The sequence below is a fragment of the Micromys minutus genome (assembly GCF_963924665.1).
Source record: "Micromys minutus genome assembly, chromosome: 16".
Lineage (NCBI taxonomy): Eukaryota > Metazoa > Chordata > Mammalia > Rodentia > Muridae > Micromys > Micromys minutus.
Window position 1 is genome coordinate 14,571,361 of NC_137985.1, and position 27,744 is coordinate 14,599,104.

A 27,744-nucleotide genomic window follows, 5' to 3' on the forward strand; every position below is an offset into this window, starting at 1 on the left:
TTTTTATAAAAAAATTATTTTCTTGTTTGTATGATGTGTGGTTCAGTCATGCTTTGATGCATATTTAAAAGTCACAGTACAACTTTATGGACTTCTTTCCTTCCACTCTTAGATGTGTACTAGGGACCGAACCCAGAACATTACGTTTCCCCAACAAGTATTTTACCCTCTGAGCCATCTCAGCGGCACTCCTGGTGCTACTATATCAGCCTCAGTTTGTGCCTGTGATAAACAGACCGCACATCTATGCTTCGCCTTTGAAAACACTAGAAAAGTGGGAACACATCAGCAAATTAAAAATGTTGAAATGATTACTTGGTATTTATAAGTCAGATAGAGTAATAACAGGAGTACTCAGGGAAGGGAGAGATAGGAGATTAGAAAGTGAGTTTACCTTGTCTTCGATGTCCCTCTCTAGAGTGATATATTCCGAAGATGTTGGGTCTGTGTTGTGAAGGTTCCAGTTGATGATGCAGAAGTTTATCTGGTACTTGCCCTGTATGGTTGCATTTAGGAGCACATAGCCTACATTAACAGAAGAAAAGACCCTTAGTTCCTTCTACAGTACTAATGTGGCGAGGAAAACCTCTCCCTGTTACGAGAATGAACGAAAAGTAGGCGTGAATGACTGAAATAGAGAGATCTTGCTTCCGATTTCCACCTGTGCCCTGAGCTGACCTGGTGCCAAAGTGCTGTGTACCCAGACCCACTGGGAGAGAACCAGTCTCACAGAAGTGCTGACACATCTGAGAGCACTGGTGAGACCACCACTTCTGCGCAAATTCCTGGCCCAAGAGGAACCCGCCCAGAAATCTCAGGACACGGAAACAAGGGGCAGTCTAAGACAGGATCATTCTGGATTCCACCTGCACCTGAAGTTGACCCTGTGCTACAGCTTTTTTATACCCAGAAGCAGCTGGGAGAGAACTGATCCCCCAGAAGTGCTGAAACACCTGAAAGCACAGGAAAGACCAACACTTCTGCTCTGAGGGACCCAACAAGAACCCCCAGGAAATAGGAAGCAAGGAGCAGTCTGGGACAGCATCCTTCCAGTTTCCTTCAGCACCGGAGCTGACCTGTGGTACAGCTCTCTGTACTCAGACACTGCTGGGAGAGAACTGGTCCCAGTGCTGCTGACACACAGGCTTACAGGAGCTTCAAGCCACTTTCAGAATCAGCAAGACCAGCTAACACCAGAGATAAGCAGATTGCAAGAGACAATCTAAGAGACAAGAGAAGTTAAGAAACAGAAACCAAAGACACTGGGCATCATCGGAATCCAGTTCCCCACAACAATTCCCAAATACTCCAATATACTAGAAAAGCAAGATTCTGATTTAAAAATCAAAACTCATGATGATGTTAGAAAACTTTAAAAGGTCATGAATAATTCCCTTAAAGAAATACAGGACAACACAGGTAAATTGGTACAAGCCCTTAAAGAAGAAACAAACAGGTGACAAAACCATACAGGATCTAATGAAAATAGAAAAAAAATAAAGAAGTCACAAAGGGAGACAACCCTGGAGATAGAAAACCTAGGAAGGAGATCAGTAGCCATAGATGCAAGAATCACCAACAGAATATAAGAGATAGAAGAAAGAATCTCAGGCTCAGAAGATACCACAGAAAACACTGACAAAACGGTAGAAAATGCAAAAAGTCCTTAACCCAAAACATCCAGGAAATACAGAACACAATAAGATCAAACCTGAGAATAACAGGTATAGAAGAGAGTGAAGATTCCCATCTTAAAAGGCCAATAAATATCTTCAACTAAATTATAGAAGACAATTTCCCTAACCTATTGAAAGAGATGCCTATAAACATACAAGAAGCCTACAGAACTCTAAATAGATTAGACCAGAAAAGAAATTTCTCCCATCACATGATAGTCAAAACAACAAATGCACAAAACAAGGAAAGAATATTAAAAGCAGCAAGGGAAAAGGCTCCAGTAACATATAAAAGCAGACCCAGACCTTTACATCAGGATTACACTAGACTTCTAAATAGAAACTATGAAAGCTAAAGAAGATCCTGGGCAGATGTCATACAGGTCCTAAGAGAACACAAATGCCAGCCCAGGCTACAATATCTAGCAAAACTCTCTCATAACATAGATCTCTCAAAACACCTCATTAATATAGGTGGAAAAACCAAGGTATTCCATGACAAAACCACATTTACACAATATCTGTCCACAACCCAGCCTTACAGAGGATGATAGATGGAAAACTCCAACAACACTAGGAGGGAAACTACACCTTAGAAAAAACAAGAAAGTAATCTTTTTCAACTAACTCAAAAGAAGACAGCCACACAAACATAATTGCACCTCTACCAATGAAAAGAAGAGGAAACAATAATAATTGGTACCTAATATCTCTCAACATCAATGGACTCAATTCCCCAATAAAAAGTCATAGATTAACAGATTGGATACATAAAGAAAACCCAGCATTATTTTTAAAATTGTTTATTGAATATTATCTATATTTACATTTCAAATGTGCCCTTCCCCCTCCCATTATCTCTTCCCCTCCACCTGTTTCCATGAAGGTGCACCTTCTCCCAATTACTATCTCCACCTCAGTGCTTTGGAATTTCCCTACAATGGGAAAACACACCTTCTCTGGAACAAAAGCCTCTTCTCCCATTGATACCAGACAATGCTATCCTCTGCTACACATGCAACTGGAACCATGGTTCTCTCCACTTGTGCTCAATAGTTGGTGTTTTAATCCATAGGAGTTGTGGAGGGTTTGGTTGGTTGATAATGTCCTTCCCATGAGGTTAGAAACACTTCCTTCAGTACTTTCTCTAGCTCCTTCATTGAAGTCCCTGTGCTCAGTCTGACAGTTAGCTGTAAGCATCTGCAACTGTATCTGTATGACTCTGGCTGAACTTCTGAGAAGGCATCCATATCTGGCTCCTGCCAGTAAGAATTTTTTGGCATTAACAATAGTGCATATGGGGTAGATCCCCAGGTACGGCAGTCTCTTATTGATCTTTTCTTAAATCTCTGCTCCTCTATTTGACTTTATTTTTCCATCCATGAGTGTTTCATTCTCCCTTCTAATAAAGACTGAGGCATCCACATTCTGGCCTTTCTTTCTTTCTCTCTCTCTCTCTCTCTTTCTTTCTTTCTTTCTTTCTTTCTTTCTTTCTTTCTTTTAGCTTTAAAAGGTCTGTGAATTGTTTCTTGGGTATTCAGAGCTTTTGGGGACTAGTATCTGCTTATCAGTGAGTGCATAACATGTGTGTGTGTGTGTGTGTGTGTGTGTGTGTGTGTGTGTGTGTGTGCATGTGTGTGTTTTGTACAGAATAGAGTTTATTAAGGACATGGGGGGCAGTTAAGAGGGTACTAAAGGCAGAGAGAGAAAACAGGAGAGTAGAGAGGTAGAGAAGTATAGACCAGCCATGAGCATGTGGAGAGAGGGGAGGGGAGGAAAGGGAGAAGACGAGAGGTAAGGGGGGAAGAGCAAGAGGGCAAGAGAGCAAGAGCACCTTGTGTATTCTTTTGTGACTGGGTTACCTCACTGAAGATGATAGTTTCTAATTTTGTCCATTTTTTATAACTTCCAGAAGCTGGAAAGAACCAAGAGGTCCTTCAACATAAAAAAGAAAAAGAAAAAAAAAAAAAAAAAACTGGAGAGATCAAAAGCTCAAGCCATTTGCCACCTAAAACAGCAGAGATCAAGGGACACAGGTCAGGTACACGGGAGAGACAGGAACCAATCACTGACTACAAGACCACATATAATCACAGACAACAAGATGGCAAGAGGAAAGCAAAAGAACTTACGCAATGGAAACCAAGACAACCTGCCAACATCAAAACCCAGCTCTCGAATCACAGCAGGCAGCAGAATGCCAAGCACTCCAGAAAAAGAAGACTCAGACCTGAAATTATACCTCAAGATGATGATGAAAATCTTTGAGAAGAGCTTAAATAACTCACTTAAAGAAGAATGGAAGGAAAACCATAAACAAATAGAAGCTTTTAAAGAGGAAACAAAATAAACACTCAAAGATATCAAAAAAAAAAAAAAAAAAAAGAGGAAAATAAAACCAAACAGAGGAATGAATTGTAGAAGAAATTTAAAACGGAAATGGAAACAATAAAGAAAACACTAAAAGAGCCAACCCTGGAGGTAGAAAACCTAAAAAAGAAATCAGGAGTCACGGATGCAAGCTTCTCCAACAGACTACAAGAGATGGAAGAGAGAATCTCAGGGGCCGAAGACAACATTGAAAACATAGTAACATATAAAGGCAACTAATCAGAATCACACCCGACTTCTCAACAGAGACTATGAAAGCTAGAAGATCCTGGACAGACACCACACAGATCCTAAGAGGACACAAGTGTCAGCACAAGGTGCTACACCCAGCAAAACTCTCAATCTCCTTAGATGGAGAGCACAAGATATTCCAGAAAAAAAACTAAATTTATGCAATATCTGACCACAAATCCAGTACTACAACAAATTATAGGTGGAAAACCCAACACAAGGAGGGAAACTACATCTTAGTAAAAACAAGAAAATATCTAAGAAAGAAATCCACAAGAAGAAAGACACACAGGCACAATTCTACCTCTTAAAGCAAAAACAGTAGGAAGCAGCAACCACTATTCCTTAATATCTGTTAACATAAATGAACTCAACTTCCCAATAAAAAGACATAGGCTATCAGACTAGATACATAAATAGAATCCAGCATTTTGCTGCATACAGGAAACTCATCTCAGAGACAAAAACAGACACTATCTCAGAGTAAAAGGTTGGAAAAAAACCTTCCAAGCAAACAGCCCTAAGAAAAAAGCTGGAGTGGCCATTCTAATATCAAAATAAAGTAGATTTTCAACCAAAAGTTATCAAAAAAGATAAGGAAGGACACTTTTTACTTATGACAGGGAAAATTTATCAGGAGAGACTCTCAATTCTTAACACATGTTCCAAATACAAGAGCACCCATATTCATAAAAGAAACCCTACTAAAGATCAAAAAATACATTGCACCCCAAAAATAATAGCAGGAGACATCAACACCCCAAATTCATCAATGGGCAAACCATGGAAACAGAAACAGAACAAGGACACACTGAAACTAGCAGCAGTTATGAACCAATTGGAATTAATAGACATCTACTGAACATTTCATCATAAAACAAAAGAATTCACCTTCTTCTCTGCACCTCACGACACCTTCTTGAAAAGTGACCATATATTTGGTCACAAAACAAGCCTCAATAGATATAAGAAGATTGAAATACTCCCATGCATCCTATCAGATCACCATGGTCTACGGCTGGTCTTTAACAACAACAAAGACAACAAAAAGCACATAAACACATGGAAACTAAACAATGCTCTATTAAATGATAGCATGGTCAAAGAAGAAATAAAGAAATAAATTAAAGATTTTCAAGAATTCAATGAAAATGAAAACACAACATACCTAAACCTATGGGATGCAATGAAAGCAGTACTGAGAGGAAATCTCATAGCTCTGAGTGCTTCCAAATAGAAACTGAAGACAGCATACACTAGCAACCTTGACAGCACAGTTGAAAGCTCTAGAACAAAAGAAAGCAGATACACCCAAGAGGAGTGGATGGCAAGAAATAATCAAACTCAGAGCAGAAATTGAACAAATAGAAACAAAACAAAACAACAACAACAACAAAATAAACATTCAAAGAATCAATAAAACCAAGAGCTGGTTCTTTGAGAAAATCAACAAGATTGATAAACCCCTAGGCAGACTAACTAGAGGGCAAAGAGAGAGTATCCAAATTAACAAAATCAGAAAGGAAAGTGGAGACATAACAACTGAAACTGAGGAAATTCAAGAAATCATCAGATCCTGCTACAAAAGCCTATACTCAACAAAGCTGGAAAATCTGGAGGAAATGGATCAATTCCTAGATAGATACAAGACACTAAAGTTAAACAAGGACCAGATAAACCATCTAAATAATCCCATAACACCTAAAGAAATAGAAGCAGTCATCCAAAGCCTCCCAACCAACAAAAGCCCAGGTCCAGAAGAGTTCAGTCCAGAATTCTATCAGACATTTATTGATGACCTAATACCAATACTCTACAAACTATTCCACAAAATAGAGTCAGATGGAACACTCTCTAACTTGTTTTTTGAGTCCACAATAACCCTCGTTCCTAAACCACACAAAGACCCTACAAGAAAATAGAACTTCAGGCCAATCTCACATATGAACATTGATGCAAAAATACCCAACATAATTCTTGCAAAGCAAATCCAAGAATAAATCAAAATGATCATTCACCATGACCAAGTAGGCTTCATCCCTGGGATGCAGGTATGGCTTAATATATGGAAATCCATCAACGTAATTCACCATATAAACAAACTCAAAGAAACAAACCATATGGTCATTTCACTAGATGCTGAGAAAGCATTTGACAAAAGTCAATACTCCTTCATGTTAAAAGTATTGGAAAGAATAGCAATCCAATGCCCATACCTAAACATAATAAAAGCAATATATAGCAAACCAACAGCCAACATCAAACTTAACGGTAAGAAACTTGAAGCAATCCTGCTAAAATCAGGGACTAGACAAGGTTGCCCACTCTCCCCCTACCTATTCAACATAGTATTGGAAGTCCAGGCTGGAGCAATTAGACAGTAAAAGGAAATCAAAGGTATACAAATTGCAAAGGAAAAATAAAAATATCACTGTTTGCAGATGACATGATAGTGTACATATGTGACCCCCAAATTCCAACAGAGAACTCCTACAGCTGTTAAACAAGTTCAGAAAATTGGCTGGTTATAAAATTAACTCAAACAAATCAGTAGTCTTCCTCTTCTCAAAGGAGAATCATGTGGAGGAAGAAGTTAGTGAAAAGATACCCTTCACGATAGTCACAAACAATATGAAATATCTTGGTGTGACTCTAACTAAGCAAGTGAAGGACCTATATGATAAGAACTTCAAAACTCTTAAGAAGGAAATCGAGGAAGATTTCAGAAAATGGAAAGATTTCCTATGCTCATGGATTGGAAGGATCAATATTGTAAAAATGGCTATCTTACCAAAAGCAATCTACAGATTCAATGCAATCCCCATCAAAATTCCAACCCAATTCTTCATAGAGTTGGAAAGATCAATGTGCAATTTCATCTTTGAATAACAAAATAACAAAAACTTAGAATAGAGAAATCCATCCTCAACAACAAGAAAACATCTGTAGAAATCACCATCCCTGACCTCAAGCTATATTACAGGGCAATTGTGTTAAAAACTGCATGGGACTGGTACAGAGATAGGCACGGGGAATAATGAGATAAAATATAAGATCCAGAAATGAACACTCATATATATGGTCACTTGGTTTTTGACAAAGGAGCTTTAAACATACATTAGAAAAAGGACAGCCTCTTAAACAAATGGCGTTGGTTCAACTGGCACTCAGCATGCAGAAGAATGAAAATAAACCCTGTCTTATCTCCTTGTACAAATCTCAAGTGCAAGTTGATCAAAGATCTCCACATAAAACCAGGCACATTGAAAGTATTAGAAGATCAAGTAGGGAAAAACTTAGAATCCATAGGCACAGGGGAATATTTCCTGAACAGAACACCAATTGCTCATGCTCTAAGATCAAAGATCAACAAATGAGACTTAATGAGATGGCAAAGTTTCTGTAATTCTAAGGACACTGTCAAGAAAACAAAACAGCAGTCAACAGATTGCAATAAGTTTTTAGTAACCCCATATCTGATAGAGGCCTAATATCCAAGATATACAAAGAACTCAAGAAGTTAGACACCAGAGAATCAAACAATACTATTAAAAAATGGGAGTACAGAACTAAACAAAAAGTTCTTAATTGAGGAATATCGAATGGCTGAGAAGCATCTAAGGAAGTGCTTGACACCCTTTAAAATAGTGACAAATAATGTAAAATACCTCAGTGTGGCCCTAAACAAGCAAGTGAAGGTTGTGTACAACAAGAACTTCAAGTCTCCCAAGAAGGTATTTGAAGAAGACCTCAGAAGATGCAAAGATCTCTCATGCTCATTGATTCGAATGATCAACATTTTAAAAATGGCCAGCTTGCTTAAGGCAATCTACAAATCCAGTGCAATCCCCATCAAAATTTCAACTCAATTCTTCATAGAGTTAGAAAGAGCAATTTGCAAATTCAGTTGGAATAATAAAAAACCCAGGATAGCAAAAGACATTTGCAACAATTAAAAAAGAAAACAAAACAAAACAAAAAAAAATACAAAAACCTTCTGTAGGAATCACCATTCCTGACCTCAAGCTGTATTACAGATAAATTTTGATAAAAATTGACTAGTACTGGTACAGAGACAGGCCAGTAGGCAAACTGAATAGAACTGAAGACCTAGAAATGAACCCATATACCTATGGTCACTTGATCTTTGACAAAGGAACTAAAAACATTCAATAGAAAAAGACAGCCTTTTCAACAATTGGTGCTGGTTCAACTGGCAGTCAGCATGCAGAAGAATGCAAATCGATCTTTTCCTATCTCCTTGTACAAAGCTCAAGTCAAAGTGGACCCAAAACTTTCACATAAAATCAGGTACAGTGAAAACAATAGAACAGAAAATGGACAAGAACTTATTACACATAAGCACAGGGGAAAATTTCTTGAATGGCCTATGCTCTAACAACAAGTATTGACAAATGGGGCCTCATGAAATTGCAAAGCTTCTGTAAGGCCAAAGACAATGTCAAAAGAGCAAAACAGCAACCAAAAGATTGGGAAAAGATATTTACCTATTTTACATCAGATAAAGGGCTAGTATCCAATATATAGAAAAAAAAATAAACTCAAGTAGTTAGACTCCAGAGAAGTAAAGAATCCTATTAAAAAATGAGGCACAAAGCTAAACAGAGACTTCTCAATGGAGGAATATCAAATGGCTAGAAGAACCTAAAAAAATGTTCAACATTCCTATTCCTCAGAGAAATGCAAATCAAAACCACTGTAGTTTCACCTTACACCAATCAGAATGGCTAATATCAAAATCTCAGGTGACAGCAGATGTTGGCAGGAATGTGGAGAAAGAGGAAGACTCTTTCACTGTTGATGGGATTGTAAACTGGTACAACCACTCTAGAAATTAGTCTGGAAGTTTCCCAGCAAATTGAACATAGTGCTACCTGAGAACACAGCTATACTACTCCTGGGCATATCCCCCAAAATAGTTCCAACATCTAACAAGGACACATTCTCAACAATGTTCTTAGTAGCCTTATTTATATTAGCCAGAGCTGGAAAGAACCCATATGTCCCTCAACAGAGGAATGGATACAGAAATTGTGGTACATATATACAGGGGAGTACTATTCATCAATTAAAAAAAACAAGTTCATGAAATTCCTAGGCAAATGGATAGAATTTGAAACTCTCATCCCGAGTGAGGTAACTCAGTCACAGAAAAACACTCATGGTATGCACTCACTTAAAAGCAGAGACTAACACCCCCTTCAAAAAAAAAAAAAAAAAAAACTTGGAGTACCCAAGAAACAATCCACAGAATTTATGAAGCTCAAAAAGAAGGAAGACCAGAATATTGATGCCTCAGTCTTTCTTAGATGTGAGAACAAATCAGGGGAGGAAGTACAAGATCAAATAGAGGAGAAGGGATTGAAGAAAACGTCTACAGAGACTGCCTCACCTGGAGAACCACCCCATATGCAGCCACCAAACCCAAGCACTATTGCTGATGCCAAGAAGTGTTTACTGGCTGGATCCAGATATGGATGTCTCCTCAGGGGCTCTCTCAGAATCATATAGATACAGATGAGGATGCTTACAGCTATATATCAGACTGAACAGGGGGACTCCTATGTAAGATCTAGAGAAAGGATTGAAAAAGCTCAAAGGTTTGTACTTTCATGGGAAGAACAACACCATCAACAGCCAAGGCACTGAAGTGGAGAGAGCAATTGGGAGAGGGAGTACCTTCATAGAAGCAAGTTGAGGGGAAGGAGGGAGGGGAGTGTGTGTGTGTGGGGGGGTAAGGGTATAACATTTGAAATGTAAATACAAAGGATATCCAATAAAATTGTAAAATAAAACAAAACAAACAAAAACGAATAGACAAATGGCACCTCATAAAATTGCAAAGCTTCTGTAAGGCAACAGACACTTTCATTAGGATAAAAGGGTCACCAAGAGATTGCAAAGAGATTATTTCCATTCCTGCATTCAACAGAGGGCTAATATCTACTCTATACAAAGAACACAAGAAGTTAGACTACAGAGAATTAAATAATCCCATTAAAAATATCAGACAGAGCTAAATATAGAATTCTCAACTAAGGAATACCGAATAGCTGAGAAGCACAAAAATAAATATTCATCATACTCAGTTATAAGGGAAATGCAAATTAAAACAACCCTGAGATTCCACCTCACACCAATCAGAATGGCTAAGATCAAAAACTCAGGTGACATCAGATGTTGGTGAGGATATAGAGAAAGAGGAACACTTTTTTCTGGTTGGTCGGATTGCAAACTGGTATATCCTTTATGGAAATCAGTCTGGAGGGTCCTCAGAAAATTGGATATAGTACTACCTCAGGATAAGAAGGTCAAGAAGAAAGAAGTCTAAAGAGCAGATGATCAGTTCTTCTTAGAAGGGAAACAAAAATATTCACAGGAGGAAATACCAAGACAGTTTGAGGCAGAGATGAAGCAAAGGCCTTCTATAGAATTCCCCACCTGGAGATACAGCACATAAACAGCCACCAAACCCAGACAATATTGCTGATACCAAGAAGCACATGCTGACAGAAGTCAGATACAGCTCTTCTTTGAGATGCTCTGCAAGATAGTGACAAATACAAATGCTCACAGCCAACCATTGAACAGAGTTGGGGGAGTTAAGAGAAAAGATTAAAGAGCTTAAGGTGTTTGCAATCCCACAAGAACAACCATACCAAAAACCAGAGCTCCCAGGCACTAAGTCACTATCCAAAGAGTGGAAATGGATAGACCAATGGCTCCAGCTGCACATGTAGCAGAGGATGGCCTTGTTGGGCATCAATGGGAAGATTAGCCCTTGGTCCTGCTAAGGTCCGGTTCCCCAGTGTAGGGGAATATCAGGGCGTGGAGGATGGAGGGGTGGTTGGGTAGGGGGGCACCCATATAGTAACATGGGAAGCGGGTATTTGATAGGGGATTTATGGTGGTGAAACCATGAAAGTATATAACATTTGAAATGTTAATGAAATATATACAATATAAAAGGCATAGAGAGATTTCAGAAATGCAACATTATTCCAAAGTAAGAAAAAAATTGAACTTTTAGAAAGGTTCATATTACTCAGACACTTCTTTTTGCTTACCTAGGTTCTATTTTCTGAAATGGTATTATACATTCTTTGCCCAGAAAACTTCCTTGTATGCTTCAGGAGCCCAACAAAATGGATTGATGAAAGCATTCACACCTGTCTTGTTCAAGGTCTTGTCACAGTACTAAGCACCCTTCTTTCATACAGTTTTTATTTGAGGTGTTCCTTCTTGTGTCATCATTCCTCTGAGCTTCTACAGCACACTGCTGCTCAAGGGAGAACTATTAGCATTAAGAACGCCATGAGGAAGAGTCTATGGCTTTTTCCCAAACAGCATGTGTGTCAGATCTTGGATCTTAAAGTTTATCATGAATCTGGTTGGAGGCTATTATATCATGTGAAATAAGAAAGAAATAAACATTCCATATGGTTTTGTTTATAAGTGGATTATGTATTTTGTAAATTTATTACATATAATTTCCAAAACAATACTTATTAGGAAACAAATCAACCAAACATAATGCACATCAGTGTCTGTGTATGTATGTATGTATGTATGTATGTATGTATGTATGTATGTGTGGGAGGGTGTAAGATGGGAGCTGATGATTAAAAGGCATAGTTTCTCCATTAAAGTGTTCATCAATTGATGAGTGGATAATGACACAGAATGAGAATTATTTCTCATTTGTGCCAACTTAAGGACACTTCTCACAAATAGTTGTAGACTATATGTGATTTAATAGAAGTTGAGAATATACAGGGGTGACTAGATCCTTGGGCAAGGGAGGAGGATTGGGAAAGGCAGATAACAGTCTTCAGTTTGAGCTATGCGGGTACATGAAACTCTGGCATCTCTACACTCAGGGTGACTGCAGATAGTGACATTGAACTGTAAACCTAAGAAAGGGGAAAGGATTTTAAAGGACTTTTAGTTTTACTATAAATAAATGATAACCTGGGATCTAGATTTGTTTAGTGTCACTTGCACATATTGCCCAATACAAAAATGAATAGAAACATGTTCTCCCTAGAACATGTTAGCAACATATTTTGCTTTCATGGGCCACTGAAAATTACATTTAAAAAACATTAAATATCAAATTTTTGTTACAGGGTAAAGTTCTGGAACTTATTCTCAAGCATGAGGGCTATAACTATGTATGTATAACTGATATTTTAGCATATATAATTTTACAAAGAAAATGCTTTCACTTAGGCATTTCTATACATGCATATATATGTGTGATTGCATTTATTCTTAATTTCTTATCTCCTTCCATTTGCACATTTTGACATATGCTTAAACATTTTGACAGCAGATGTTTGGTTTGGCTTCATTGAGACAAAGTTTCACAGTGTCTTCTAGGTTACCCTGGAGCATAAATAATATGTAGGCCGAACTGTTCTTGTACTAATGATAATCTCCCTGCTTCAGGCTCCTAAGTACCAGGAATATATTAATCACTGGGCCCAGATCTGGGAGGAAATTTGAAATTTCTTTCTGTCATTTCCAGCTCAGTTTCTCCCTTTCACTGACTATTTGCAGGGGTGTGTGTGTTAATTAACCTTATTATGGTAAGTCATTTCACAAGCTATGCATATACCAAACAACCACTGTAATAATTTTAGCTGCATACAGTGTTATTTTTCACTTAAATCTCAACAAGGAAAAAGGATAAAAGCAAAGGAATATTCAATTTTAAATTGATGACACTAGTTTTGTCAACAAATTTCTTGCTACTTTTCTGCCCTCCTTGTGACATTTTAGGGAGGGGTATTATTCTACAATCAACATATAAGCTAACTTTGTTTTAAAGAGAGAAGGAAATAGAATAAGGTCATGAAATATTCATTGCAAACGGAGCTTCAGGTAAACCAGTAACTGTTGATGGTAGTTTTTAGTCTATATGATAGAGGCCATTGTTTTACAACCAACACATGTGGTAACTTTTTATAAATAGAGAGAATGAAATAGAATAAGGTCATGAAATATTCATTGCAATGCAGGCTCAGGATATTCAATCCCTGTTGATAATGTTTCTCTTATTCCTTACCTTAGTGTCCTGCCAATCTTATATAAAGCACTTGGATTGTATACTTACTTTCTATCCACCTATGAAAACAACATATTGTAACATCACATCTTGTTGTTTCTCAAGATGACCTCAATCCCATTGATTCAAATAATCTTCCTGTATTTCAAAATTTTAAGGACTAAAAGTGCATAAAACAATCTCTAGGGATTTGATTGGCATTGACTGGTAATTTCTCTGATTTCTTCCTATAAAGTGGATGTAATTAAAAGCTTGTTTTACTATGGCAATATGTTACTACAGCTTATGATTCTAGTTACTTCTCTCCTGAAAGGTTTGAGTTATGAGCAGAGACTGTTGTATTTTCCTCTGAATGTAGGGGAGAGAGGTTTGGTATTGGGTCACTTACCACTAGAGGGAGTTCCTGAAGTCTGGTGCGTATAACCTGAAAGATAGGGAGAAGATATAGGTGAGGCATTGTGAGAATAGCATAGCAACCTGGTACCCTACAGGTGTCAAGCTACAAAAAAAAAAAAAAAAAAAAAAAAAAAAAAGTTCCTTTCCAGATGAAGCAATAAGTTAATCTCCCATCACAATTTCTTACTAGCTTACTAGCTACCACCTGTTAGTCACCATTTGTGGACAAGCATATCTATGAACTAGAGGTAGTGTTCTAATCCAGCCCAAACTGGCTTTAGATGCATAAGTGTACTTTTAAGAAAAATGCTCTATTTACCATCTTATGCCTATACATGAATGCACATGAATATGATTAAAATAAAATGCATTATTAGAAGGTACAGTCACAGTGAGCAAAGGTTTATATGTCTTACATATAACAGTCAAAACAGGAAGCCAGCTCACCCCTAGCAAACCATTCATCTTTCTAAAGGACCTGCAGAAACGAGCCTTGAGACTGTGACTCAAGGCTCTTGAACAAATCTAACTTCAGCTTACTGCTATCTTACAGTTTATCTGGTCTGAATATTTTTCTTTGTGTTTGAATTTAAACGTCTGCTACCTAAATGCTATTTAATTATTTGTATGTGCCTTTCATTTCTTTGGAAAAATACCAAAGACCTGGATACACTAAGATCAGATAGACAACAGTAACTTCGGCAGGAATAGAAGAAAATTAAAAGATGTTTGGAAACACACCAGAGCAAACCAGAGACCACACTAACCATTGACATAGAGACTATTCTGGTCCAACGTGTAGTTGCCAAACTGGGTGGCTCCTTGGATCAGCTTGGTGAGTTTTGTGTACAACTCCTGAGTGTCAAGCTCAGGATATTCAGGGTTATGGTAGTAAGAACAGATAGCATTCACCCCAGTAGATGTCCCATTCTTCCTAGGCCTGAAGAGAAAAAAATACATAGACATTACAGAGAGATCCTAACAAAGATAAATGTCCTAAAGAAGGAAGACCAGCCAAAAGAGTCACAATAAGGAACAGCCATTCCTGGGAAATGGACAAAAAGTCAAATTACCTGAGGGAAACCAGCCTGCAATCTGAGTAGAGGGATTCATTCTGGACCAATGGTCTAATCTGGGAAGAAAAACAAAGGGATGACATAGTGGCAGAGGGAATACATTTTATCAAACTTGGACTTACCAGTATTAGCATCTTACCAGGTGCTGAAGGATCCTCTCAGTGAAATTGAATGTGTCTGAACCAGTACTCATGTCTGCTGAGTATGGGAGGTTGGAAATGGTGAAATTGAGTGTGAAACTCTTCAATTGCTCGATACCTCCTGGAAGAGAAATAACCACAGTACATAGTTTGCTTGGGATTATTCTGAACTCCTGGAGCCATCAAGTCATCTTCTCTCTCATTGCATGACCATTTACAATGCATTCCTCCAGGGAAAGACCTGAACATGTCATCTCCATGTCATACCAAGTATTTGCATGTTCTCCACATGTATTATTTCTGCTTCCCTGTCACGTTTAGGAATTACCTTCCCTTTCTCATGCTAATACCTTAAGATACTTATTGGATATTTTATCTAAAGGATGTTGTCTATGCATACCAGTAGAAAAATCTTTATAGAATAGAAATCTCACTAAGACTACTTGAACTCTAAGATTACTCATGACTTTTTTGAACTTGTAATATTGAATTCAAGTTTATATTACTGTGGTTTTGTTTTACACATATATATGTATATATGTGTACATGTGTATATGTATTAATGTATAATATATGCACATATATGATATATGTATATATGTATAATATATGTATATATTATATATGCATATATGTATACATGTACACATATAGAATATGTGTATATGTGTATATGCATGTGTATATGAATATGTTTCTATGTGTATATGTATATATATGAATATATATGTATATATATATATATGTGTGTGTGTGTGTGTATGTATGTATATATGTGTGCAAGTGTGAGGACCAGGAATTGACACCAGATGTCTTGATTCTCTCAATTTTATATATTGAGGCAGAGTATCTTACTGAAACTATAGTTTACACTATTGACAAGACTAGCTTGTCAACTGTGACAAGAGTTCTCTTTCTTGTCTTTCCAATTTTCTGGGATTACAGATAGGCTACCATGTTGGGATGTTAACTCTCTTCCTCATGTTTCTATGATAAGAACTCTTACCGCTGAGCAATCTCCTCAGTCCTAAGATGAATCTTTTTGTCTGGCATTCAAACTGGTTCTCAATCTGAATTCTAGTGACCTTTTCATTGTTGGTTATTAATACATTACACAACCACCAGCATGTCTCTCTCAGTCCTGAAGGAGACATACAGAAGCTAGAGTGGGAGCTCAACTTTCTTGCTTCAGTTTCTTGAGTTTATGAACACATCTTGTCACTGTTGGCCACTGAGTCCTCAGTGATATAGTACTCCTAGCAAAAAATTTATGACTTATTTATTTGAATTACTCCTACTCACCTTGAAAAACTTGTTTCACGTGGAACTTTCTCCTTTTTATATTATGCAATGGGACTCTTCCTCCACTAAAATTTCTTATCATATTTTAACTGTTAACTCAGAGTCTGGTGTTTGCATGGGAGTCATATGATTGAATTGCTAGACTTATTTTTATTATTATAGTGATGGACTTGACCTCAGGATTTTCACATCCTAGCTTTTTGCTGTTATGTGGAGTTAGGTAGTGAAGATATGGAATGAAAATCTCATCTAGGATAAGAAAAATAGCTCCAACATACCCATTGTGGGTTCTCCTTGCACAAATGTTGATGGAGAAGAAAGGATGGTGGTAGGTGACTCTGGAACTGAGAAAAGATTATCATGAAGTTGGATAGACATTTCACATAATTGGAGAACCTTAGACCAGCGCTCTAGATAAGAAAACCATTCCTATATGGGCCATACATAAGATTAAAGAAAAGAGTGATTGCCTAAACTAACAAGTCTGTGAATGAAATTCATTCAAGATAATGGGTAGCAGTAGAGAATAAGGAAAAGGGACAGATGAATTGCAGGTAAAAAATATAGAAGAGATAAATGAATGAGAAGTATGATAGACAAATGGATAATCAAAACAAATTCAAGAATTAAAATAGAGTGATGGAAGGAAAATAGAATCTAAAGAAGAACAGGTAAATATATAAATATGATGATAAATGGGCATAGGGGTGCATACAGTGTGTATTTGTGTGTGTGTGTGTGTGTGTGTGTGTGTGTGTGAGTGATAAAAGGAGGATAGTTGTGGGTGGATATATTAAAAGATGGATGAATGGACGGATAAATGGATAGATGGATGCACAGATGGGTTGCTGAGTGGACAGATGTCTGCCTATAAATAATAAGGAAGGTTGAGTGGGACAAATACTAAAAATATAACTGGACATAGTATTTAGGTTGATTGATAGATAGACTGACAAATTTATAGATAAATGCTTAGACATATAGGTTAAGGGTCTACATATGAGTAGGTGCATAGGTGGATGGATAAGATAATAGGTGAATTGATGGATGGGTGGATAGATATACAGTTGAGGAAAATACAGAAAGAAATAATTCCAAGTAGGCATAGAGACAGAAGAAGACAGATTTGTATATAGATGCACACATATGTACTGTGTAGATGGGTGGTAATTTTTCCAGATGGCTGGCTGATTAGGTAGCCATAACCATGTGTTGGTAGGCAGAAAAAGCAAAGAATCAATTAATGAAGGATACATGGGCAAATGGATAGAAATGTTGGTAGGAAGATTCAGGAGGTGAAGATTGATTAAAAGATAAAAAATAGAAGGAAAAACAGAAGGAATAAAGGTAATATGTGAAAATGAACAAGAAATGGCTAGGAGGATGGACAAGTACATCTTTAGATGGATGGCTAGAAACATGAAAATATAGTGTCTGAGGATGAATGATTACAGAATAATAATAAAATAGCTAGAAAGATAGAGGATGGAACTACTGAAAAGGAGAATGTAAACTTTTTACCAAAACCACTTAAGTGGCCATCAGAATTTTCAGCTTGATAATGAAGCTCCTAGGGAATATTTATGTGTATTAGAAGACATAAACTACAGTTTCTTATATGAACTCATAACCATAATTTTATAGACAAAGCTTCTATAAACATCTTTCTTCATCCAAGAGGAGCAGGAAAAAGAAAATCAGAAATCTAACACTTGGACTGAAATTCCAAGAGACCAAGGACAGCAAATTTTCTTCTGTTAGTCTTTGCTCCAGTCAAGAGATTGGCTTATACTTAGGCAAGTTTCTCTTAGCAATAAAGAGAAATGTACAGACAAACATCTAGATAGGGCACATTGATACATACCTGTATAAACTTCTTTTACACCATGTTCATTATAACCTGTAACACAAAGGCACTTATATGAAGACGGAGCAGCATGTTCTCACACATCATGTCTTGGTACACATGAGACAAATTTGGATGATAATTATTTATCATCTAATCCTGTTTTGAGATCTGACATAAAGGTCCTCCTAAAGAAGAAATTATTGCCATTTCAGGCAGATCCAACATTGTGTTACCACATCTAGAGCACCTTCTTAATAAGAAGCTCTTCTAAGATCTATTGTTATGCCCCACTGTCCAATTTATGCACATACCCTATCATCTTCCCTTCTATTCTGCCTCTATCTACTCTTCTCATTGAAGTTTACTGAGTACTTTCTACCTGTGCTTTCTTCATTTCTATTTAAATAGTAAAATGCTGAAACAAGTCTGTACCTCATTGTAGTTTTCCCTGGGACAAAATGCATATTTAAATTATTTTTCTCTAGTGCCAAGCTCAATGTTTGGCTTAGATGTTTGGTACTCTTGAGTAGACAACATAATGAAAACTGTAAGTCATGTCCTTTATGAGGGATAAAACAGCACATTTATCTTGTGGTTTCCAAAATATAGTGACTGAATGAAATCCCAAACAATCAAAACTGTAATTAGAAATAAACTTGTTAAAAAAAAAGAAGAATGGATACAGAAATTGTGGTACATTTACCCCGTGTAGTACCACCCAGCTATTAAAAACTACGATTGCATGAAATTCCTAGACAAATGGATGGCATTAAAATTTACCATCCTGACTGAGGTAACCCAGTCACAAAAGTACACTCATGGTATGCAATTACTGATAAGCAGATACTAGCCCAGAACTCTGAATAACAACAACAACAAAAAAACAAAAACAAACAAACAAACAAACAAAAACAAAAACAAAAACATATCACAGACATTATGAAGCTCCAGAAAAGAAGGCCAGAATGTGGATGTCTCAGTCCTTCTTAGAAGGAAGAAGAAAATACTCACAGGAGGAAATAGAAGACCCGGGATTAAAGAAAAGATCAATCAGAGATTGCCTTACCTGGGGATGCATCCCATATGCTGTCATTAAACTATTTCTGAAGCCAAGAAGTTCTTACTGGCAGTTACCAGATATGGATGCCCCCTCAGAGGCTCTGCCAGAGTCATACTTATACAGTTGAGGATGCTTGCAACTAACCATCAGACTGCATGGGGACCTCAATAAAAGAGCTAAAGAAAAGACTGAAGGAGTTGTAAGGGTTTGTAACTTCTGGGAAGAACAATGTTATCAACCAAAGAACCCATCAGAAGTTTCTGGAACTAAAACCAACAAATGAGCATACATGGAGAGACCATGGTTTAAGTTGCATATGTAGCAGAGGATAGCATTGTCTGGCATCAATGGTAGAAGAGGCCTTTGGTCCAGTGAAGGCATGTTTTCTTATTTTAGGGTAATATCAAGGCACTGAATTGGAGAAGGTGATTGGGAGGAGCAGTACCTTCATGGAAGCAAGTGGAAGGGTGATGGGATTGGGTGGAAAATGGAAACCATTTGAAATGTAAATATAGAAAATATCCAGGATTAGGAGATCTGGGCAGCCAGGGAGCAGAGAGATCTCTGCGGAGTGCAAACGGAAAGTGTGCCCCAGCCCTGCCTGATCCAGAGACCAGGGACACAGCATTGGAACCTCTGCTTCCACCCGGCAACTTTGGGGCGGAGAACAGGGCTCGGCCCATCTGCCACCTGGACCAGCAATTCCTAAAGTTTTAAAGACTGGTGAGTAGGAGATCTGGTCAGCCAGGGAGCAGAGAGATCTCTGACAAGTGCGAACGGAAAGCACACCCCAGCTCTGCCTGATCCAGGAACCAGGAACACAGCATTGGGACCTCTGTTTCTACCCTGCAAATTTGGGGCACAGAACAGGGCTAGGCCCATCTGCCACCTGGACCAGTGGAGATCAAAGGACACAGACCAGATACAAGGGAAAGGCAAGAACATATTACTGACAACAAGATGGCAAGAGGAAAGTGAAAGAGTATATCCCAAAGAAACTAAGACAACCTGGCAACACCAGAAGCAAGCTCTCCCATAACAGCAAATATTGGAATACCAAACACTCCAGAAAAAGAAGACACAAACCTAAAATCATACCTCAAGACACTGATAGAGATACTTAAACAAGAATGGGAGAAAAAGCAAAAAGAATCAGAAGCTTTTAAAGAGGAAACAAGAAAAACACTCAGAGAACTCAAAGAACTAGAGGAAAACAGAACCAAAGAGATGAAGAAATGGAAGAGGGAATTTAAAACGGAAATTGACACAATAAAGAAAACACTAAAAGAGATAGCCCTAGAGGTAGAACACCTAAAAAAGAAATCAGGAGACACAGAAGGAAGCATTTCCAATAGACTACAAGAGATGGAAGAGAGAATCTCGGGGGCAGAAGACAACATTGTAAACATAGAAAAAACAGCCAGAGAAGATGCAAAAATCAAAAAGCTCCTAACCCAAAATTTCCAGGTAATCCAGGAAACAATGAGAAGACCGAACCTAAGGATAATAGGAATAGAAGAGGGAGAAGAGTATCAACTAAGAGGCACAGTAAAAATCTTCAACAAAATCATAGAAGAAAACTTCCCTACCCTTAAGAATGAGATGACCACAAGCATAAAAGAAGCCTTCAGAACTCCAAATAGGTTGGACCAGAAAAGAAATACCTCCCGACACATAATAGTCAAAACACCAAGTGCCCAAAGCAAAGAAAGAATACTAAAAGCAGTACGGGAAAAAGGTTAGGTAACATATAAACGCAGACCAATCAGAATCACACCCGAATTCTCAACAGAGACTATGAAAACTAGAAGAGCTTGGACATATATCATGCACACCCTAAGAGAGCACAAGTGCCAGCACAAGCTGCTATACCCAGCAAAACTATCAATCACCATAGATGGAGAGAGGAAGATATTTCAAAACAAATCTAAATTTACACAATATCTGACCACAAAACCAGCAAACAAGGAATTATAGGTGGAAAACCCAATACAATGAAGGGAACTACATCCTAGTAAAAACAAGAAAACTCCTAAGTAGGAAAACCAAAAGAAGAAAAAGACACAGACACAACTCAATACAAAAGCAATAATGGCAGGAAACAGAAATAACTATTCCTTGATATCTATTAACATAAATGGACTCAACTCCCCAATAAAGAGACATAGACTATCAGACTGGATACATAAACAAAATCTAGCCTTTTGCTGCATACAGGAAACTCATCTCAGAGACAAAGACAGACACTATCTCAGAGTAAAAGATGGAAAAAAACTTCCAAGCAAACAGCTCCAAGAAGCAAGTGGCTATTCTAATATGGAATAAAGAAAATTTCCAACCAAAAGTGATCAAAAAAGATAAGGAAGGACACATTTTACTCATTGCCGGAGAAATCTGTCAGGAGGAACTCTCAATCCTTAACATATATGCTCCAAATAAAAAAGTACTCACATTCATAAAAGAAACGCTACTAAAGCTCAAAATATACATTTTACCCCACACAATAATAGTGGGAGACTTTAATACCCCACTCTCTGCAATGGACATATCATGGAAACAGAAACTGAACAAGGACACAGTAAAATTAGCAGAGACTTTGAACCAACTAGAATTAATAGATATCTACAGAATATATCATCCTAAAGTAAAAGAAAACAAGTTCTTCTCAGCACCCCGTGGCACTTTCTCGAAAATTGACTACATAATTGGACACAGAACGAGCCTCAATCGATATAAGAAGATTGAAATACTCCCATTCATCCTCTCAGATCACGATGGTCTAGGGCTGGTCTTTAACAACAACAAAAACAACAAAAAGCCACATACACATGGAAACTAGACAATGCTCTGTTAAAGGATAGCAGGGTCAAAGAAGAAATAAGGAAAGAAATTAAGGATTTTCTAGAATTCAATGAAAATGAAAACACAACATACGCAAACCTATGGGATGCAATGAAAGCCGTACTGAGAGGAAAACTCATAGCCCTAAGCGCTTCCAAAAAGAAACTGGAGAGAGCATATATCAGCAACTTGACAGCACAGCTAAAAGCCCTAGAACAAAAGGAAGCAGATACACCCAAGAAGAGTAGACGGCAAGAAATAATCAAAATTAGGGCAGAAATAGACTAAATAGAAACAAAAAGAACCATTGAAAAATGAACAAAACCAAGAGCTGGTTCTTCGAGAAAATCAACATGAGTGATAAACCCCTAGTCAGACTAACTAGAGGGAAAAGAGAGAGTATACAAATTAATAAAATCAGAAAGGAAAGTGGAGACATAACAACTGAAACTGAGGAAATTCAAGAAATAATCAGATCCTACTCCCAAAACCTATACTCCGCAAAGTTGGAAAATCTGGAGGAAATAGATGAATTCCTAGACAGAACAAGATCCTAAAATTAAACCAGGACCAAGTAAACCATCTAAATAATCTCATAACACCTAAAGAAATAGAAGAAGGCGTCAAAAGTCTCCCAACCAAATAAAGCCCATTTCTAGACAGGTTCAGTGTAGAATTTTACACACATTTATTGCAGACATAACAACAATACTCTGCAAACTATACTACGAAATAGAATCAGGTGGAATACTACCTAACTCATTTTTTGAGGCTACAATAAACCACTCTCCTAATCCACACAAAGGCCCTCAAGGAAAGAGAACTTCAGACCAATCTCAATTATGAACATTGATGCAAAAATACTCAACAAAATCCTTGCAAACCGAATCCAGGGACACATCAAAATGATCATTCACCATGACCAAATAGGCTTCTCCCTGGGATGCAGGGATGGTTTAATATAAGGAAATCCATCAATGTAATTCACCATATAAACAAACTCAAAGAACAAAATGACATGGTCATCTCACTAGATGCTGAGAAAGCATTTTACAAAATTCAACACCTCTTCATGTTAAAAGTCCTGGAAAGAACAGGAATCCAAGGTCCATACCTGAACATAATAAAAGCAAAATACAGCAAACCAACAGCCAACATCAAACTTAACGGTGGGAAACTCGAAGCAATCCCACTAAAATCAGGGACTCGACAAGGCTGCCCACTCTCCCCCAACCTATTCAACATAGTACAGGAAGTCAGGGCTGGAGCAATTAGACAGAAAGGAGATCAAGGGGAAACAAATCAGAAAGGAAGAGGTAAAAACATCACTCTTTGCAGATGACATGATAGTGTAATTAAGTGACCCCAAAAATTCCACAAGAGAACTCCTACAGCTGTTAAACAACTTAAGCAAAGTGGCTGGATACAAAATTAACTCAAACAAATCAGTAGCCTTCCTATACTCAAAGGAAAAACATGTGGAGAAAGAAATTAGGGAAAAGATACCCTTCACAATAGTCACAAAAACTATGAAATACCTTGGTGTGACTCTAACTAAGCAAGTGAATGATCTGTATGACAAGAACTTCAAACCTCTTAAGAAGGAAATCGAGGAAGATCTCAGAAAATAGAAAGATCTCCCATGCTCATGGATTGGAAGGATCAACATTTTAAAAATGGCCATCCTACCAAAAGCAATCTACAGATTCAATGCAATCCCCCATCAAAATTCCAACCCAGTTCTTCATTGAGTTGGAAAGATCAATGTGCAATTTCATATTGAATAACAAAAGACCTAGAATAGCGAAATCCATCCTCAAAAACAAGAAAACATCTGTGGGAATCACTATCCCTGACCTCAAGCTATACTACAAGGCAATTATGCTGAAAACGGCATGGTACTGGTACCGAAATAGGCAAGTGGATCAATGGAATAGAATAGAAGATCCAGAAATGAGCCCTCACGTATATGGTCACCTGATTTTTCACAAAGGATCAGTAAACATTCAATGGAAAAAGGACAGCCTATTCAACAAATTGTGCTGGTTCAACTGGCACTCAGCATGCAAAATAATGAAAATAGACCCTTCTTATCTCCTTGTACAAAGCTCAAGTGTAAGTGGATCAACGATCTCCACATTAAACCAGTTACACTGAAAGTATTAGATTAGACAGTAGGGAAAACCTTAGAACACATAGGCACATGAGAAAATTTTCTGAACAAAACCCCAATGGCTCAAGCTCTAAGGTCAAAGATTGACAAATGGTACTTAATGAGATTGCAAAGTTTCTGTAAGGCTAAGGACATTGACAAGAAAACAAAATGGCAGCCAACAGAATGCGAAAAAATCTTTACCAACTCCACATCAGATAGAGGCCTAATATCCAAGCTATACAAAGAACTCCAAAAGCTAGACACCAGAGAATCCAACAACCCTATTTAAATATGGGGTACAGAGCTAAACAAAACATTCTCAATTGAGGAATATTGAATGGCTGAGAAACATCTGAGGATGTGCTCGACATCCTTAGCCATCAGGGAAATGCAAATCAAAACAACCCTGAGATTCCACCTCACACCAGTCAGATTGGCCAAAACTCAGAGGACAGCAGATGCTGGCGAGGTTGCGGAGAAAGAGGAACACTTCTCCACTGTTGGTGGGGTTTTAAACTGATATTACCACTCTGGAAATCAGTCTGTAGATACCTCAGAAAATTTGACTAGTACTAGACCCAGCTATTCCACTTCTGGGCATATACCCCAGAGACACTCCAATATACAACACAGACATATGCTCCACAGTGTTCATTGCAACTCTATTTATAATAGCCATAAGCTGGAAAGAACCCAGATGTCCTTCAGAAGACGAATGGATACAAAAATTGTGGTACATATACACAATGGAATACTACTCAGCCACCAGAAACAATGACTTAACCAAATTCCTAAAAAAATGGCTGCATGTAGAGAATATCATCCTGAGTGAGATAACCCAGTAACAAAAGAACAGACATAATATGCAGTCACTGATAGTGGTATGCTAACCCCAGAGGCTCGGACTGCCCCCAAAACAACTCACAGACTGTGTAAGTTCAAGAAAAAAAGAAAAGAAAAGAAAAAAAAAAGCCATACTCACTCCTTACACACAGAGAACACATTGACAAATTCCGGGTTATATCCTGTTTTACATGTACTTTTTGCTCATTGTAAAAAAAGAAAAGAAAAAAAAATCCAAGCACTGACACAATTCTATCTGTATACATTTATGCAATAATGTTTAATTTTTTTATCTTTGTTTTTTAAAAGAAAGTATAAAAAAAGAGATAGTTTGATATAAATGCTGACTCAGTGTGTTGAGAAAATCTGAATGTTGAGTGATCAACACAAAGAGGACATTTGTACTATCTGATCTGAAGCTCAGGGAAATTTGCAGGTACAAGAAAGTATATGAAAAAAAAGAATACCAGAGGATATCTTATAGCACACCACAGAGAATACTCACCATTGACATATAGACTGTCCTTGTCTAGTGAGTAGTTGCCAAGCTGGGTAATCCCATAAGTTAAATTGTTCATCTCTAAGTACAGTCCTGGGATATCCATCTCAGGATTTTCAGGGTCATGGTAGTAGGTACAGATGACATTCACACCAGTGGCTGTTCCATTCTTCCTAGACCTAGAGAGAGAAGAGTCTAGAGACTTTAGAAAAGTTATAATGCAGATTACAACTAGAAGGAATGAAAAGAAAATTAATGGAAATTGTTAGCAAATGTACAGAAAATGAACTCACCTAAGGGAATCCAGTCTGCAACTTGAATTGAAGGAACCATTCTGGAACAAGTGACCAAGCTATGGAGAAGGAAGGAGGAGGAAAAAGAAAACAGTGTTTGATTAAGGAGTCATATGAGATTATATGTCATAGGCTACTGGGATAAAGTTCTCACCAGGTGCTGCACAACACTCTCAGTTGAGCTGAACATAGCTGAACCATTGCTCATATTTGGAGAATATGGTAGGTTGGATATGGTGAAGTTGATTGTAAGAATCTTTAGATGGTGCCCTATAGTTGTGAGAATAAGAGATGTAGGGAGAACTAAGAATTTGTATGATATCAGAGTAAAATCCTATTCTCATCATCTTGGTTTCTCTTACAGTCCCACCACATCCCATAGTGTCCAATCAGATCAGAATTTATACAATTTCCTAACTCTATACCACACATAAACTCTTTTCTGAATCTTCTTTTCAATAATTATCTTTTGCACTACAGCCCAGGTCTAATATTTTTATGAAAAGAATATTTTCCTGCAGATTCTCTCCCTCTGCTGAGTACTAGGAGAGTCTTTCTGGAATTAAAATTCTCATAGGATGGCTTATAGTTTATTACTACCAATAGTTCTATGTCTACTTTCAGTCTCAAGTACAACCTAAAAAATTTGACACTTGTTAATATTTCTTGTCACGTAGTTGCACTTGGAAAAAAGAACTGAAGAATTGCTTCCATCAGATTGGTCTGTGGGAATTTTTATGAGATACTTTTTTTGATTTCTATTTAATGTAAAAGACCCAATCAACTGTTAGCAGTACCATCACTAAGCATCTGGGCTTGAGTTACACAGTAAACACAGCTGATATAAGCTTGTAAGCACAGCAGTAAGCAATCTTCTCCAATGATCTGCTCTTGGTTTCTGCCCCAAGTTCCTATTTAGTTTTCCTTAACTGTAGACTGCAACATGGAGTGCATGTTGAAATAAATTCATACTTGCACAAGTTGCTTCAGACTTGGTTTATCACAGCAGCAGTACACAGACTAAAACAGTATTCAAGATCTCTTCTGCTGACTTCCAGTTTCATTTTCTCATATATTGTGAGTCCAACACTGTGACCCAGTAAGTGCTGAGCATGACATATAAAAGCTGTACCAGGAGTTGAGCATTATGACTCATTTAAATAAAATTCCTCTTCATTCTTTTCATTAATTATATTGATAGTTGTCACTGACCACTTACATTGAAATTTCTGCTTCCAGGAATATATCATGTCTCATTTATTTGTATCAATCTTATTCATCCCAAAAGAATCAGGTTAAGAGGAATTTTCCTCAGAAATCCTTCCCCATTCTAGTTTATATATATGGTTGCTACCATCTCCACATACATTCACAGTATTGTATTAGTATCTTTGTTTCACTTACATGTTAGTTACTATAGACAAGCATATGATTGATGTTAATCTGATCTTTGTGCTTGTGAAGATGACCCTGAGCCAACACTTCACATCATGATTTCCTAGCTCTATCTGAAAGTCAGATGTTGAAATAGTGAAACAGAGGATTTAAGAAGTAGGCAGGCAGTGGGATTCCAAGATACCTGTGGTAGGCTCTGGCTTCAAAGGTGTAGATGAAGAAGGTTGCATAGTGGTGGCTGGCTCAGGAGCTGTTGGAAATGATAGTCATTTTAAACATTTCAAGGTCTCCTTATCTGCAATTGTTCCTACTTATCCTGAGAGATTCAATTCAGGGAGGACTTTTCTCAGAAAGCCTTATCTTTTCTACATACAACAAAGACTGTTCATAGGAGGGAGAAATATTTGGTCCAAAGCAGAAATACTATTCGTAGATGAACTATTAAGAAAATTGAAGAGTGATTGTGTGAGTGGAATGGTGAACAATCTATGAATATAATCAATGCA

At 37.5% G+C, this 27,744-nt stretch overlaps 1 protein-coding gene across 1 annotated transcript in view; it reads right to left on the minus strand.

The window, feature by feature from the left end:
* Nucleotides 1-27,744, minus strand: part of LOC308430871 (uncharacterized protein) — a gene marked incomplete at both ends in the record, with an annotated part of 216,021 nt that overhangs the window by 16,427 nt on the left and 171,850 nt on the right. Inside the window, 6 exon segments of the mRNA XM_080930149.1 lie at nt 15,051-15,122; nt 16,008-16,142; nt 18,168-18,203; nt 25,557-25,729; nt 25,844-25,902; nt 25,998-26,113. Of these exon segments, the coding sequence (XP_080786275.1) occupies nt 15,051-15,122; nt 16,008-16,142; nt 18,168-18,203; nt 25,557-25,729; nt 25,844-25,902; nt 25,998-26,113 (591 nt within the window).